Source organism: Elephantulus edwardii, unplaced genomic scaffold, assembly GCF_000299155.1.
Source record: "Elephantulus edwardii isolate Elephantulus edwardi_28Jun2011 unplaced genomic scaffold, EleEdw1.0 scaffold00063, whole genome shotgun sequence".
NCBI classification, from domain to species: Eukaryota; Metazoa; Chordata; class Mammalia; order Macroscelidea; family Macroscelididae; genus Elephantulus; species Elephantulus edwardii.
The window spans coordinates 12,130,524-12,145,391 of NW_006399813.1; the positions used below are offsets into that span (position 1 = coordinate 12,130,524).

A 14,868-nucleotide genomic window follows, 5' to 3' on the forward strand; every position below is an offset into this window, starting at 1 on the left:
CCTCCTTCCCCGGCAGAGCATCTGGTGGATTCGAACCGTTCGCCTCTGGGATTGTAGTTGCAGCTCCTTGCCACTAGGCCACCAGAGCTCCCCTGTTTGCTGTAATTTTTATGGAAGCGAATCACTAGCCCTGTCTTCTGTGGAGCTACTGGGTGAGGATGAACCACGAACCTTTTGGTTAGTAACAAGTATTTGCTCATTGCTCCATTAGGGCTCCTCAGTTTCTACTTAGTGGAATGGAAAAAAAAATTTGAAAATATAGCAGTGGTAATTGCACAGCATGACTGCATAATGTCAGTGAACTATACACCTAAAAGTAGTTTATATGGCAAATATTTTATATATTTTATTACAATTTTTTTTAAAAAAGTGAGAGGAGCTTGATCAAGGAAAGCTATAAAGAGCCATGCTTTGTTGGGACTCAGCAAGACTCAAACGTCTGTAAAAAGATAAAATATGTTCTCCGCTAAATCAGTCAGTAAGTAATCCACATTTTCCAGCTTGGTCTGATTGCACTAAGCCCATGTCCGCCACATCATCCAGCGGAATAAGAACTCACTCAGGGCTCACCCTCAGACCTGGGGACCCGAGCAATGACAGAAAAAAGAGATGTAGACACACACACTCAGCTTCTCACCTGAACCAGGATGAGTTTCCGTTCCAAGGGTTTCCCATCTGGCCATTCTTCCCCAAAGCATAAGTAGATCTCAAATGGCGGCTGTTTATCTATCTGTCCTTTCTGGTGGGCAGCAATGAGATCTGCAGAAGGTGAAGAAGCAAGTTGTGTGTACTGGATCACTCCAATGCCATCTTTTATGCTGGTCTATACGGTAAACACTAGTCACAGGTATCTAGTTAAATTCATTAACATTTCATAGTTGCATAGTCACATCAGTCACAGAGGCTGTTTTTTTTTGGACATCATTGACTTAAAGCCACTTTAAGAGTTCAAATCATAAAGGAAAATGTACATCTTATGCCCTCTCTAACAATGTCTGCTTGAATTCATTACTCAGATACTTCCCTAAAAGAAAAGAGAATATCACTTGCTGAATATGACAACTAGGGTTAATTTCCAAAGTCTAGGATAAGGTAGTTATGAGATTTTTCTCATCTGCCACTGGAGGAATCAATGTCCACCTAATAAAAAGTCTTTCAATTACCTAGCTTTGCAGGTACTCCCTTCTTCACTGTCCAAGACACCGGCATTTTAAAACCAAGATTACCTTTTGGTTTGTTGTTTGTTTTTTTGTGTTGTTGTGGGGTGTTTTTTTTAAAAAACAAAACAAAACAAAAAAACCCAAACAAACCACAAACCCGAAGCTTTTACCAGGAAAAAAGAAGAGAAAGGAAAAAGAGGAGGAAGCAGAAACAAAGACGGAAGGAGGAAGATGTACTCCTAGGGATTAAGTCCCATCAACAATCTGCTAGAAGAGAGACTCACCACTAAGGAATGTTTCCAGGCAAAATAGCTTGACCTTCTTTTGTCTTTCAATAAGGTTGGGGGCAACAAGTGATGGAGCACACGGCCCAGACCAGTACACCTTGCACTGGCACAGCCTGATGGCATAAATAGCATGGCCGCTGACCTCCAGAATCAGTCCTCTGTCCATGACATCCAGCAGCTTGCTGGTAAAAAGCTTCTGCTTCTCATTGGTGATATGCTCAGGACCTGGGAACTTGACCTGTTCCAGGCTGACAGGACCAAAGAGCTCCTCCTGGTCAGGCATGGGGCCTAGGTCCCCATAGAAAAGCCGGCAGCCCTGGGGGTTGCTCACGGTCATGGTCTGCCCATATTCCTTCCCACGATACTGAAATTTGATGTCCAGGTCAGTCACTGCAAGGTAAGGGAAGACTGTAAGAGTTCTGCTTTATGGCTCTGCCTGTTTATTGCCAAGACTCATGCCAGTTCATTACAATTGAACTACCTTTCCACCCACTGTCAGGAAGGCCACTGTCATAGCTGTCCTTCCTGTAATATACAGAGACATCAAAATATCCCTGGAATAGTCACTTAGAGTGCTGCCTGCCCTAAAGCAAACAGTTCAAGGTCCATTTATACTATCTCTACTCAATTGTCACACCCTAAGCTAAAATTTCACCAAGCAAAGTGATGTGGCCTGGTTTTCCCGCTTCATACTGTCTAAATCTTCACATGCGTGAGCCCTGAAAGCAGCTCAAATGTAAGATGTACTGTTTATATCTCATTTTGTGCTCAATGTTTAAACAAATCAGAGAAAGGAAAAGAAGTACAAATTCATCTTTGTAAAAAAGACCCACATAAGTATATACTGTATCTCTAGCCTAATAATATGCAATAAAAGAAAAAGTTCAAAGCAAAGAAAATCTTCACTCAACAAGCCTCTATTGAAACCTATAGTTCGTATCAAAGCTACTTAGCTTTTTGGCCAAAACATTAGGTTTTCAAATTTTAGAAATGGAGACTAGAGTAATAAGATTGATTCTTCATTGGGCCAAACTTGTACCCAATTCAGAAAGAGATTTTTTTTTAGCCCTGGGTTCTAATGCCGCTCAAATTTAAAGCTTCCTTAGCCAAATCTCTGGCCATTAACCTCACAACAGGACAATTAGCCTTGGCTCCAAATCTCCTATTCATACTGATAAACTCAGGCTTTCTGCCCACTGAAGACGTGAGTAACCTGGAGCTATAACCAATCAGAATATCCTCAGGGGCAAGCAGGCATGACCTGAGGTTACTTGAGTCCTCCCATCAGCCAACCAGGAGCCAGGCACACAGTTATTCTAGACATGGCAAAGAAAAGAAGGCAGAATGCAGACAGGAAAGATATCCTACTTAGGTAAAGAGCCAGCAGGAACGATCAGGGCTGACTTACTTGGGAGAGAGCTGATCCATAGCTCTGGAGAGCTGTAGAAGGGTTGTATAGGCGCCTGGGGTATTTCCATCTCCAGAGGCTCCGTTTTGGGCCACACTGCTTCCGGGCTGCAGTTGCCCACGCTACAGTTGCCTACACTGGCCGGTGCCATTGGAGAACCTAGAAGAGGAGGATGCATGCAGGTGAGTCCAGCAGGCACAAGACAGCTCGAGGCTTTAAGAACTAACAAAGTCCACAAACAAGAGTCAAGCACTAGACCATGACTCAGTGGTCATTCCCCAGCTTATCAAGGATCCCCACAGCTCATACCAGAAGAAGTAAGATTCCCCTATTCCTGCTTCCCTTCCAAATCATATCAGTTCTCCCACAGACACAGTCCTGCAAACATGTCTTCAGTGAAGATGAGTAGATAGACAAGTGTGTTATCCCTAGCTGCTCTATCAGAATGACTTGAGTAAGAGGTTCCCACTTGCAAAGTGTGCCCCTACCTGTCCAAAAAAAAAAAAAAAGATAACTACTGTAAAATCAACTGAATTAGGTGTTTGGCTTTGAGTAAACGTTAATGTATAAAAACTCTATTGTTGTTATGTATCATCGAGATGGAACTGACCCACAGCTGACCTTCCCACAGGTTTTCAGAGATAGAAAATTGCTAGGGAAGTGACTGCCCATCTTTCTTATGTGGAGCTGCTGATGGATTCAAACTGCGTGCCTCTCGTTTGGCAGCGCAATTCCTTACCACTAAGCTACCAGAGCAAATAAATACTTTCACATGCATCTACAATGCTCAAGAACCTAGAAAGATGTGTCTCTTTTATAGAAGGGTGAAAGGCTGAAGAACACAATGGATAGGAATCCTCTTAAATGAACTTTGTTCTTGTACCAATATGGATTTTCAGTCCTGTAAAAGTATTATTTATTCAAAATTACCTAATCCATGTTTTTAAAAATAAAGATAAATCCATCCTATATCCCTGCTATTATCAGAGTTGATTCCCTCCAAAGTCAAACGATTTCTGATCCTAGCCTCACCTTTTGGGCTTATATTCTTCAACAATTCTTTCTCTGCCCCAGCTCTGATATCATAGAGGTTAATATTTCTTTGACCCTTTGTGTATGTTGTTGTTGTTGTTGTTGCAATTGTGTATTGGGCCAGTTAAATCCATGTAACCCATTTTGCTTTGTTGCTTTTAATAGGAATTCTTTTCCTAAAAGGAATCAAGGCAGCCCATAAAAAGAGGACACCAAATAACCAGTTTATTTACTACTGTATGATGATAAAGAGGCAGTCAGGGTCCGGAAGCAAACTACATCCGTTTAGGAGGGAAAAATAAAAGAATGAGCCTGAGAAAGGATTCCCAGTGTCCATCTGTCCAAGTAATAGAACTTCATCAAGTGGGAATGTGGCATGTGATAATATTGGCCTGAAAGAAATCCTTCTTTTCTCATCACTTAGTGCAAAAATAATAAATGTCAGGATAAGTGAATGAGGACAAGTGGATAGACAATAGTCACTTTCTGATTCTTAAAGCTAGGGGCATTATCGAGAGTTGTTGTTCTTAGCTGTCATCGAGTTGACTATGACTCATAGTGACCCTATGAATGACAGATCTGAACCTTGCCTGTCCTTTGCCATCTCCATCCTCCCTGATATACCTGAGCCCACTGTTAGTCCCTATGTCAATCCACCTTGTTGAAAGTTTCCGCTGACCTCATACCTTCCCAGAATGGCGTCTTTTTCCAAGGACTGGCCCCTCCTAATTACATGCCCAAAGTATATGAGATGAGGTTTGACCATCCTTGTCTCTAAGAAGCACCAGGCTTGTAATTCTCCAAGATGTGCCTGTTCTTTTGGAAGTCCATGGCATATTCAGTACTCTTCTCCAACATTATAACTCAGAGTCATCAATTCTTCTTTTGTCACCTCGAGTGGAGTATCCTAAACTATGTCTGGTGGTGTGACCTAAAATCACTTCCACAGGATCAATCTTGATTTGCCAAGTTTTCTACGTGGTACAATTAGATAGTACTAGAAAGGCAGAAGAAAAAGTGTTCAACTGAATACATGTCACCTAAGAGCATTTAAGTGAACAGTTGAGCTGAAGAAACTGCAGAAGAGGTAGCCAACGTGCGTCCCAAACTCCTCAGAATGTACAATGAGAGATTCACTATGTATTCTCTCACAACCTCTCAATTCATTTTTTTCCCCCCAGGAAGCATACTTTTAAAAGTTCATTTAAAAAAAGAGAAAATTTTTTACAGGAAAAAGAGCCTAGAATTAGCAATTGTAATTTCCCAAAATACAATCTAAGTAGAGTGAACCTAAAATTTATATCAAGGGAAATAAATGCTAGAATTTTCTGACAATTTGTGAAAAATTGTGCCTGCGCTTAGTCAAGAAGAAATAGGCAACATCTAAGAGAGTGGATACGTTTGTAATTAGGTCTGAGAATGAACTTTTTTTTATTTTTTTTATTTTTGTGTGGGTGTACCATCAAATCAGATCTGACTGGTACAGGAGGAGATTGTCCCTCCTTCCCTGGCAGAGCATCTGGTGGATTCAAACTGTGTGCCTCTGGGATTGTAGTTGCAGCTCCTTGCCACTAGGCCACCAGAGCTCCCCCGAGAATGAACTCTTAATTTTGTATTTCCTTGTATAGCATATAAGATATCAGATATAAGAAAATTCTTTCTATGGCTACAGCCCACCCCACTGAACCACTGTCACAGGGCTCTCTTGTGCATGACTCCTGTTTGCTAACAGACCAGCATCCAGGCCACAGCGCCTGGTCACTTTCCCTTCACAGTGTGACTGAGAGGTTCCACAGCAAGCTCCCTTTAACATCCTCTTCATTCCTGCATGCCCCTCACCAGCCACACTCACCATTAATGTTCAGGAACGGGAAAGTATCCTGGATGGGAATGTGGTGCTGTGACTGATCTAGCTCATCTTCCTCATCATCTTCATCTACATCATTATCCTTCTCATCCCACGGAGCAGATCCTGTGGAACCTACCCAGAAAGTAAAACGTAAAGCCCACAGATGAACTGTGCAGGGTGAACAGCAATCCCTGCAGCTGAGTCACCCCACGAGTTAGGGACTGCGAACGCTGAAACTCCTTCAATTTCAAGGTGGTCCTCAAGTCTCCAGCTTGAAGAGTGGGTGAACCAAGTGTGCTAACCTTTGGCTCCAGATAATCCTACAGAGTCCCAAGTGTAAGCTTTCTTCCCCAGTCCTATCCGGGAGCCGCTGACCCCACTGCATTGCAGCATTCTTCTTGCCTTTGCTAACTCTCCTCCTCACACCAGCATCCCATTTTGTTCTGATTTTAACTTTTTTTAAACCAGCTTCCTTTGTAAGGACTTAAGGTCACCAACCTCTCATCCTTTGTACGTTTGACGTGAGGAACAAGTCCTCATTTCATGGTCTCACTGGATTCACTAGAGACCAGTTCTAATTATCTAAATTATTATTTCGTTGGAACTTGTTGAGTAATGGATATGTATAAGAATCAGATCACATTCTCTTAGCAACAATAGCCTCTACAATGAAACTACTGTACACGTACCATTTACAAAGAACTTAATAGATTTTACATGTCATGTCAGCTGATTTTTACAAGAGCCAATGAAGCAAAGATAACTAACTCATTGCTGTCAACGTGTTGGGTTTTTGGGGGTTTTTGTTTGGTTGGTTTTGGGAATTTTTATTTTAATAAACGTTTACAGAGACTTTCTATTTCCATTCATTCATTGTTGCACTTTTCTCCTTGCCTACCCCTAGCCCCAGTTCGCTTTTCCCTTTGAAAAGTAAAAAAAAAAAAAAAAAAAAAATCTTTCATTGTTATACAGCCCCTCCCTCGAGTCCACTCCACTATGCAGCTTTCACTCTGGACTCTTGTCATGACAATAATACCTAATCATTATATTCCTCCTAAACAATTCTTTCCCTCATCTATTTCAATGCAGTCAGTATACATTATTTCCTCTCAGACCCGATGTCAGTCCCACTTTACAATGGTGGCACTATGTAGTATTTGTCCTTTTGTGACTGAGATATTTCACTCAGCATAATGTCCTCCAGGGTTACTCATTTTGAACAATATTGCATGAGTTCCTTGTTTTTCAATGCAGCGTAGTATTCTATCGTGTGGATGAATATACCAGAGCTTCTCTATCCATTCATTTGTTGATGGGCACTTAGGTTGTTTCCAACTCTTTGCTATTGTGAACAAAGCTGCAATAAACATGGGTGTGCATATATCTGCTTGGGTGGCAGTTATGGTTTCTTTATGGTAAATTCCCAGTAGTGGAATTGCAGGGTCAAATGGTATTTCTATTTCCAACTTTTTGAGAAAGTGCCATACCGCCTTCCATAATGGTTGCACCACATTGCTGTCAAGTTAGTCAACTTATAAGTTATAACTTACAAGTGACTCATAGTTGACTCTCCGGTGAGTTGTCAGAGGCTATAAATCATGGGAGGAGACTGTCCATCTTTATCCCGTGTAGCAGCTGATGGATTCAAACCACTTGCCTTTGAGTTGGAAGCACAACTCCTTACCCACTAGGCCATCAGAATGCCTTTGAATTAGGTAGGAATAAAATGAGATAATATTTAAAGCTTAAGAAAATGAGGCTCAAGAAATCAAGCAACCTAATTCATTATCTCTCACACAAATAGTAAAGTGGTAAGATTCTGGTTTAGAATTCAAATCTTCCAGGTCATAATTTCTCCCCCTAAACAATCTGGAATGAGCTCTGGTGGCTTAGTGGCAAGGAGCTGCACTGTCAACCCAAAAATACAGTGTTCGAATTCATCAGCTGCTCCATGGTAGAAAGATAGCCCATCCCTTCCATGTGATATCCAAGGGAGGGCCTATTCTTGCATTCTACTTCTTCTCTAGTTTCTGATGCCTGATGCAATCAAGCAAATAAACCATTGCTCTGAGTGAGCAAGATTTTATTGTGTTTACATATATAGCTCTCTGGTTCCTTCTCAGGGAAAAGCTTTGCTACAATAAAAGTCTCAAACTTAGTTGGTCACACTCTTTGGCAGAGAGTTGATGATCTCTTTAGGTATGACGATCTCTTTAAAATGTCATGCCCAGACTAGGCTGCCAAAGTGCCCACCTTCACCCCAGCAGCTGGGGCCTTACCTGGGTTAATGATTGAGCCCTGGGGCTGAGGGATGTCACACACTTGATATATCTTCACTGGGTTCATAGGCACCTCTTTGGTGCCATCGTACATCAAGTTGAATTCCCTGCTCTTGTTGAGAGCACAGCGGAGCTGGGCCTTCCATTTAGCTGGGTCAGGGTCATCCACCCCTTCCTGGTACTTTCCTGTCTCCACAGCCCAGGCCTGAAGAATAAAAAACCACAGTGAGTGCCTGCTATTGCCCAGAACCACCGCACAATGTGTGCCCACTCACACTCACACACACACACACACACACACACACACACACACTCGTGTCTGTCTGCCCCACCACCCCAAACCAAATCACTGCCCTTAGGATTAGTGAAGGCAGGGCCTGCGGGAAATTAAGCCATGAGCAAACAATCTTTTAAAAAGACGGCTTCTATCTAAAGCATTCATACCAGAACCTGTCAGACTACAGTGTTGTCATGAAAGGCTAAAAATAAAGAAAAGCCTGGAAAGATAGGGACCAAAATGTTAATGATAACTATGGGTATCAGGATTTCAGGTAATTCTGGGGAGCTTATTTGATTTTTGTTTAAATTACTTATATAGTAAGAAATCAAGACAAAGGAAGATGGCAAGTTTGGTCTTGCTGTTCCTGGCTCTACAGTCTTCTGATGTATAAACAAAGGGAAATAGCAATCTGGGGCTTTAATACTCTTTATGAGGGCAGGTAGCTGGAATTAGTCTGTCCCACTGACAAAGGCTCTCAAATCTAATAAGCCCACATTTTCTACTTTCGCCTATTTCTTCAAACACCACCACCCCCCCCACCCCCACCCCCCACACACACACTGCTTTTAAATACTCTGCTTACAACCACAGCTGTGGCCAGTGAGTGGCGTGACCTAAAACCACTTTGACTTCTTTGATTTCCAAATATAGGAACATACAGCGCTTTCTTTAATAAGGGGGTCAATGTAGTTTCTGCAAAGTCAACCCAGCTCAACTTATCGCCATCGAATCAAAACCGGAACAAACTCATATCTGATCCTCCAGTGAGGTTTTTGAAGCTACACAGGAGAAGAATGTTCATCTGTCTCCTGTGGAACAGCTAGTAGATTCAAACTGACCACCTTCAAGTTGAGAGTGCAACTCATTATCCAATAAGTCACTAGAACTCCATCTCTCCATAAAAAAGGAAAGAAAAAAAACAAAACACCAAAACCTTGTGACTTGCACCATCCTTAGCGCCACTGTAGAAGTAAAAAACAGAACCCCACTTCCAAGTCCCAACACATATCTAAGTTTCTGCTGATGATATATTCATGCTCCCAATTGCTAGTACAATTTCCAGATCTCCAGGAATGGTCATCTACTGTCTCAAATGCCTCAGCTTTTAAACATGACATGATAGCCCTCACAGAGCCAGGTCCCACAGCAAAACAGTTCCCACTGTCCAGCGGGGTGGTCAGTGGGAATAGCAGGTGGATTTGAACCATATACCTTTGCATTGGCAACACAATTCTTTACTGTGAAGCCACAAGACCTCCTTGCTACAGGAATTAAGACCTACGAATCCTCCTCAGCCACTCACTGTGGAGCTTCACAGTGAGGAGAAAAGCTCTTCTATTAACTAATATAAGTGCCTCCTGTGTTTGTTCAGATTCATTTCCTCTTCCTCTTTCCTCAGATGTGGGCTTTTCTAGTTGTTTTGTGGTATGGAATGAAGAGATCTGAAAAGTTGGGCTGCCCCAGGAGGCCCAACAGGCTCTAGGGGGCCTGACTGCTGCTCCATTCCAGCTTGACGCCCCTCAAGGGATTTTTAACTTCCCTGTTCCCCAGGCACTTGGTGCATCTCTGATTACTTGGGTACCTGGCTAGTGCCTCCTTCCATTTTTCCCTTCCTTTGATCCGGTCCTCATCTGGCCATCTCAGGCTGCGCAGAATTTGGCACAAGTGTACAAATATCTGTGGCTCCCTAATGCCCTGCCCCTCCTCGGAAAGCAGCCAGACAGCCAGAGCCGCTGCTCCAGCCTTCCTGCTCCCCCCCCCCCCACCCCGAGTCCACCCAGAGGGAAATGAAGACCTAAACTTAATGCAGCAGAAGCTGATGTCTTTGATGGCTGAAACTTGCAATTGAGAACAGGCCTCTAATGTAGCACATGACAGTAATGATGAGTAAGAAACATTACTCTGTCCAAAGCCCTTAAAAAAATTTTTTTTTTATTTTATTATGTTTCTGTGTGTGTACCATCAAATTCGATCCGACTGGTACAGGAGGAGATTGTCCCTCCTTCTCCAGCTGAGAATCTGGTGGATGCTCACCTCAGGGATTGCAGTGCATCCAAAGCCCTTTTGACTCTTGCTTCTGAGAGATCCTGGTCACTGTGTGGGTCTCTAGCTCTCTTTCCAAAATGCAAATAAAGTTTACAGTACTTTAAAAATCTCTTCTTAAATACCATTCTACGTGATTCTCACAATAATCCTTTGAGTGAACAAGACGGGTTTTCTTTTCCAGACCGGAAAGCTGATGCCCAGAGAGGTTTAATGACTGTGTCAAGATTACAAATGCAGCTGCTGGTAGGAAGACTGGACTCCAGGTCTTGTAATTTCTGGTCAAAAGGGACAGTGGGTACAGATAAACCTCGATTCAAATCTTGACTCTACCACTTAGTTCTTGATATTGTTAGGTGCTGTCAAGTCGCATAGAACTCATAATGACCTCATGAACAACAGATGTGAACCATGTCCTATCCTGATCCGTCCTTATCATCCTCAACACACTTGAGCCCATTGCTGCAGTCACTCTCTATCAGTTCATCTCACTGACAGCCATCCTCTCTTTCTCTGACCCTCGACCTGTCCAATCATGATGTCCCTTTCCAAGGAATAGCCAGCCTCTCCTAACAACAGGGCCAAAGTATATGAGATAATGTTTCACCATCCTTGCCTCTAAATAGCATTCTAGGTGCACCTTCTCCAAGATGAGTCTGTTTGTTTTCCTGGCAGTCCGTTCTCCTCTCCAACACCACAACTCAAAACCATCAATTCTTTTTCTGTCATCCTTACTCATTGTTCAGCTCTCAGATGCATAGCAGGTGATTGGAAAAACCATGGCTTGAATCAGGCACCCCTTGGTCTTTAAAGTGACATCAGTTCTCTTACTAGTTTTGCAATTTTGGCAAGTTAATTTAGGGCTCTGGAGTCTCAGCCCCTTGGAGACTTTACAAATGAGGGTAAGATCTCCCTTCCGCTTCCAAGGTTATCACAAGAATTAAATGATACAATAGATATAGGGTGCACAAAGGGAGCTCATTTAATGTCGGTGCCCACCTACATACCCCACTAGGATCAGGTTCAGATCTGTCATTCATAGTGTTGTTAGGAGTGGAAGTTGACTCAATGGCACCTAACAATGACAACATATATCCCACTACTAGAGCTTGAGATCTGTGGAAGTACCTACACTCTTCTCCTAGCTTCCCCAGGCCCTCCCTGCCTTCATTCTGCATTCAGATGCACAGATACAAATATCACAAAGCTGCCTCTCCACAGCCAGCCTTCCTTTATGCAGTCAGCACATAGATGTTTTCAGAAGCAAGCCTCTTCCTCCAAGGCCTGCCACTCCCACACACTAACAATAAGACCCCAGCAGAAGGCCAGCTGGGCAAGAAAAGGGTTTTAGGTACACAGGCAGGCCTATCTCTTTCCCAGTGCCAACCCCAATAATTGAATATAGTTAACAGATATTTTCTTTTATCGTTTTTACAGATTTATTATCTGCATTAAAAGCACTCATTTACTTTTTTAAAAATTTATTTAAATTTATTATTAACTTCAGTAGAAATTTACAGACTTTGGATTTCCATTCATTCATTGTTGCACTTTTCTCCCCTCCCAACCCTCCCCCCAGTACACGACCCTCTTGAAAAAGTAAAAGAAAAATTCTTTCATTGTTTTACAAACCCTCCCCCAGGTCCACTCCACCATGTAGCCTTCGCTCTAGACTCCTGTCATGACAAAAAATACCTAATCAAATATCCCTTTTAAACAGTTTTCTCCCTCATCTGTTTCAATGCAGTGTACATTGTTGAACCCATCTTTCTCAGTCTCTCCCCAACCCCAAGGTCAGTCCTGTTTTACAACAGTGGCACCATGCAGTATTTGTCCTTTTGTGACTGAGATACTTCACTTAGCATAATGTCCTCCAGAGTCACCCATTTTGAATAATATTGCATGAGTTCCTTGTTTTTCAATGCAGCATAGTATTCCATTGTGTGAATATACCACAGCTTCTCTATCCATTCATTTTTTGATGGGCATTTATGTTGTTTCCAATTCCTTGCTATTGTGAACAAAGCCATGATAAACATGGGTGAGCATATATCTGCTTGGATGGCTGTTATGGTCTCTTTAGGGTATATTCCCAGTAGTGGAATTGCTGGGTCAAATGGTATCTTCTATTTGCAAGTTTTTGAGAAAGCACCACTCCACCTTCCACAGTGGATGCACCATTTTACACTCCCACCAACAGTAAATAAGGGTTCCAGGCTCTCCACAACCTCGCCAGCATTTGTTGCTTGCTGTTCTGTTAAATTTTGTTATTCTGACTGGGGTGAGATGATATCTCATAGTTGTCTTGATTTGCATCTCTCTTAGAGCTAGGGATTTTGAACATCTCTTCATGTGCTTGTTGGCCATCTGAATGTCTTCTTTGGTGAAGTGTCTGTTCATATCCTGTGCCCATTTTTCGATTGGATTATTTACCTTTATCTTGTTGTGGTGCTCAAGTATTTTATAAATTCTAGATATAAGTCCCTTATCTGACATGTCGTTGCCAAATACTTTTTCCCAATCTGTGGCTTATTACTTTTTTTCCTAAGCACATTTTCTTTTTGTCTAAGTACTCTCAGTCCAGTTTTCTCTTTTCTATACCTAACATAACTGAGTTGGTGGAAACATTTCAAACTATTGAGCCCTAAGCCTGTCCTTTCTGGATCCAGCCTCAGTAAGAACCTGAGATATCAATCTTGAGAGGCCTAAGGCGGGTGACTGAATTTACTTCTTTTTGTATTTATTTACTTCTGACATTCAACTTGTAAATTATGAAAGAAAAACAAGTAAATTACAAGAGCAACACCCCTCCAAATCTTGGGGGTGCAGGAAGTAAAGCTATTCATGACAGAAGATAGACTGTCAGAGAGAAGTTGGTCTGAAACAGAGGAACAGCCTCCAGAGACGTGCACCACAACCACCTCCTGTCAGCCACCTTCTCAGTGACTTCTGTCTTCAGTCAAGCTAGGGTTTTCCTTAAACTTGAGAAAATATCACATGATCAAAATTTGTCTTTAGTCAAATAAGATTTCATATCAACTTAAAAAAAGATTCACTGCTGTCATGTGAGAACCAACTCACAGCTGACGTTCTATTGGGTTTCAAAGGCTGTAAACTTCACAGAAGAAGATTTCTCATCTTTGAGGAGCCCACAGTGGAGTTGATCCACCAGAGGTATGGCCTTTGGGTAAGTAGAAAACTCTCTACAGACTAGGTCACCAGAGTTCCCTTTCTTTCTACTGAAGAAAACACTAATAATCTTAAATCTTCTGTCACTAAATCACAGTTACTTTTTAGCATAGGTTATAGATCTATGCAAAAATGTGTTAACATTAAAATAAAAACTTTTCTATAGTCCTCTACATTATCCTACAAGCTCCTTCAGAAGGATACTAACAGTCAATACAGTTTAGTCCTGGTCTCAATAGTTGTTCCTCTCTTTATAGTGAGGGTGTTAAAACTTTCTTAAAGAGACCAAGAATCTCTCTTTATTGCAAGGATGCTAAGTGAACAGACAGGAGATAGCTTTTGAAATAACCATATTTATGCAATCTTAGAACAAACAGTTCGTCCTAGAGAAGGTAAGGCTAGGCTGCTCCTGGGAGGCAAGGATTCTGAGGCTTCATCTGACATGCTTTGGGCATGCTGCAAGGAGGGATTGTTCCTTGGAGAGGGGCACCATGCTTGGAAGGATGGAAGAACAGAGAAAGAGAGGGAGACCAAGGATGAGATGGATTAATACAGTGACTGAGATAATGAGAGTAGGTGTCAGAGACAGTAAAGTTGGCACAGGATAGAGCAGGTTTCAGGGCTGTTGTACATATGGTCGCTATGAGTCACAAGTGACTCGTTGGCACATAACAATAACAACAGGCATCTCTACCTACCTCAGACCCCATGGGATATATGTCAAGTCCTTTCAGCCAGTGATAAGGGAGAAAGCATTTTAAACATTATAGACATGTCCCAGCAAGAGAAGGCCTAGGCTGCTAAGGTTAGACACCTCATCATAAACATTCTCTCTGTTTCAAAAGAGTTTGAAGTCAAGTGTATTCTCCATGCCAAAACAGAAAATAAAACCAATCACAACGAAAACAAACACCTGAAAGAACTAGAAGAAATTCCACGTCAGATGATAAAAGTTCTTTACCTTAAAAATGGTGTTCTCTTCCTCTTGTTGGGGACTGTGCCGAGTAGCATGTTTCCAGGGAATCTGGAAGCGTTTGCTGTCCCTGTGTAGCCAGATGAGCCCGGGATACAGGCCACTGTCCACCTGAGCCACTAGCCAGGGCTTCAACCGGACTCTACGGGGGTGGAGGGCCATGATCTGGGGGGTGGGGAGGAACGAGGAGAATGAGAGAATTAGGCCAGTCACTGGGAACTTTTCCCAGCCGCTGTTCCCCGTATGATAGAGCTACAGTTTCATTAGATTACAGCAAAGAAACTAAATATGGGAACAAACTGTGCCAAGTGGGAAAGAAAAGAGGTTAAAAGGTTCTTTTGATTCGTATTCCAAAGCCATTTATACTT

At 42.2% G+C, this 14,868-nt stretch overlaps 1 protein-coding gene across 1 annotated transcript in view; it reads right to left on the reverse strand.

The window, feature by feature from the left end:
• IRF6 (interferon regulatory factor 6) overlaps window positions 1-14,665 on the reverse strand; it is a 16,441-nt gene extending 1,776 nt beyond the window's left edge. Inside the window, exons 1-6 of the mRNA XM_006887949.1 lie at window positions 14,489-14,665; window positions 8,016-8,220; window positions 5,740-5,868; window positions 2,856-3,014; window positions 1,445-1,837; window positions 638-759 (exon numbers count right to left, since the gene is read on the reverse strand). Coding sequence (XP_006888011.1) covers window positions 638-759; window positions 1,445-1,837; window positions 2,856-3,014; window positions 5,740-5,868; window positions 8,016-8,220; window positions 14,489-14,662 — 1,182 coding nt within the window. The 5' untranslated portion in view covers window positions 14,663-14,665. The remainder of the gene's footprint in view (window positions 1-637; window positions 760-1,444; window positions 1,838-2,855; window positions 3,015-5,739; window positions 5,869-8,015; window positions 8,221-14,488) is intronic.
• Window positions 14,666-14,868: the final 203 nt, after the last annotated feature.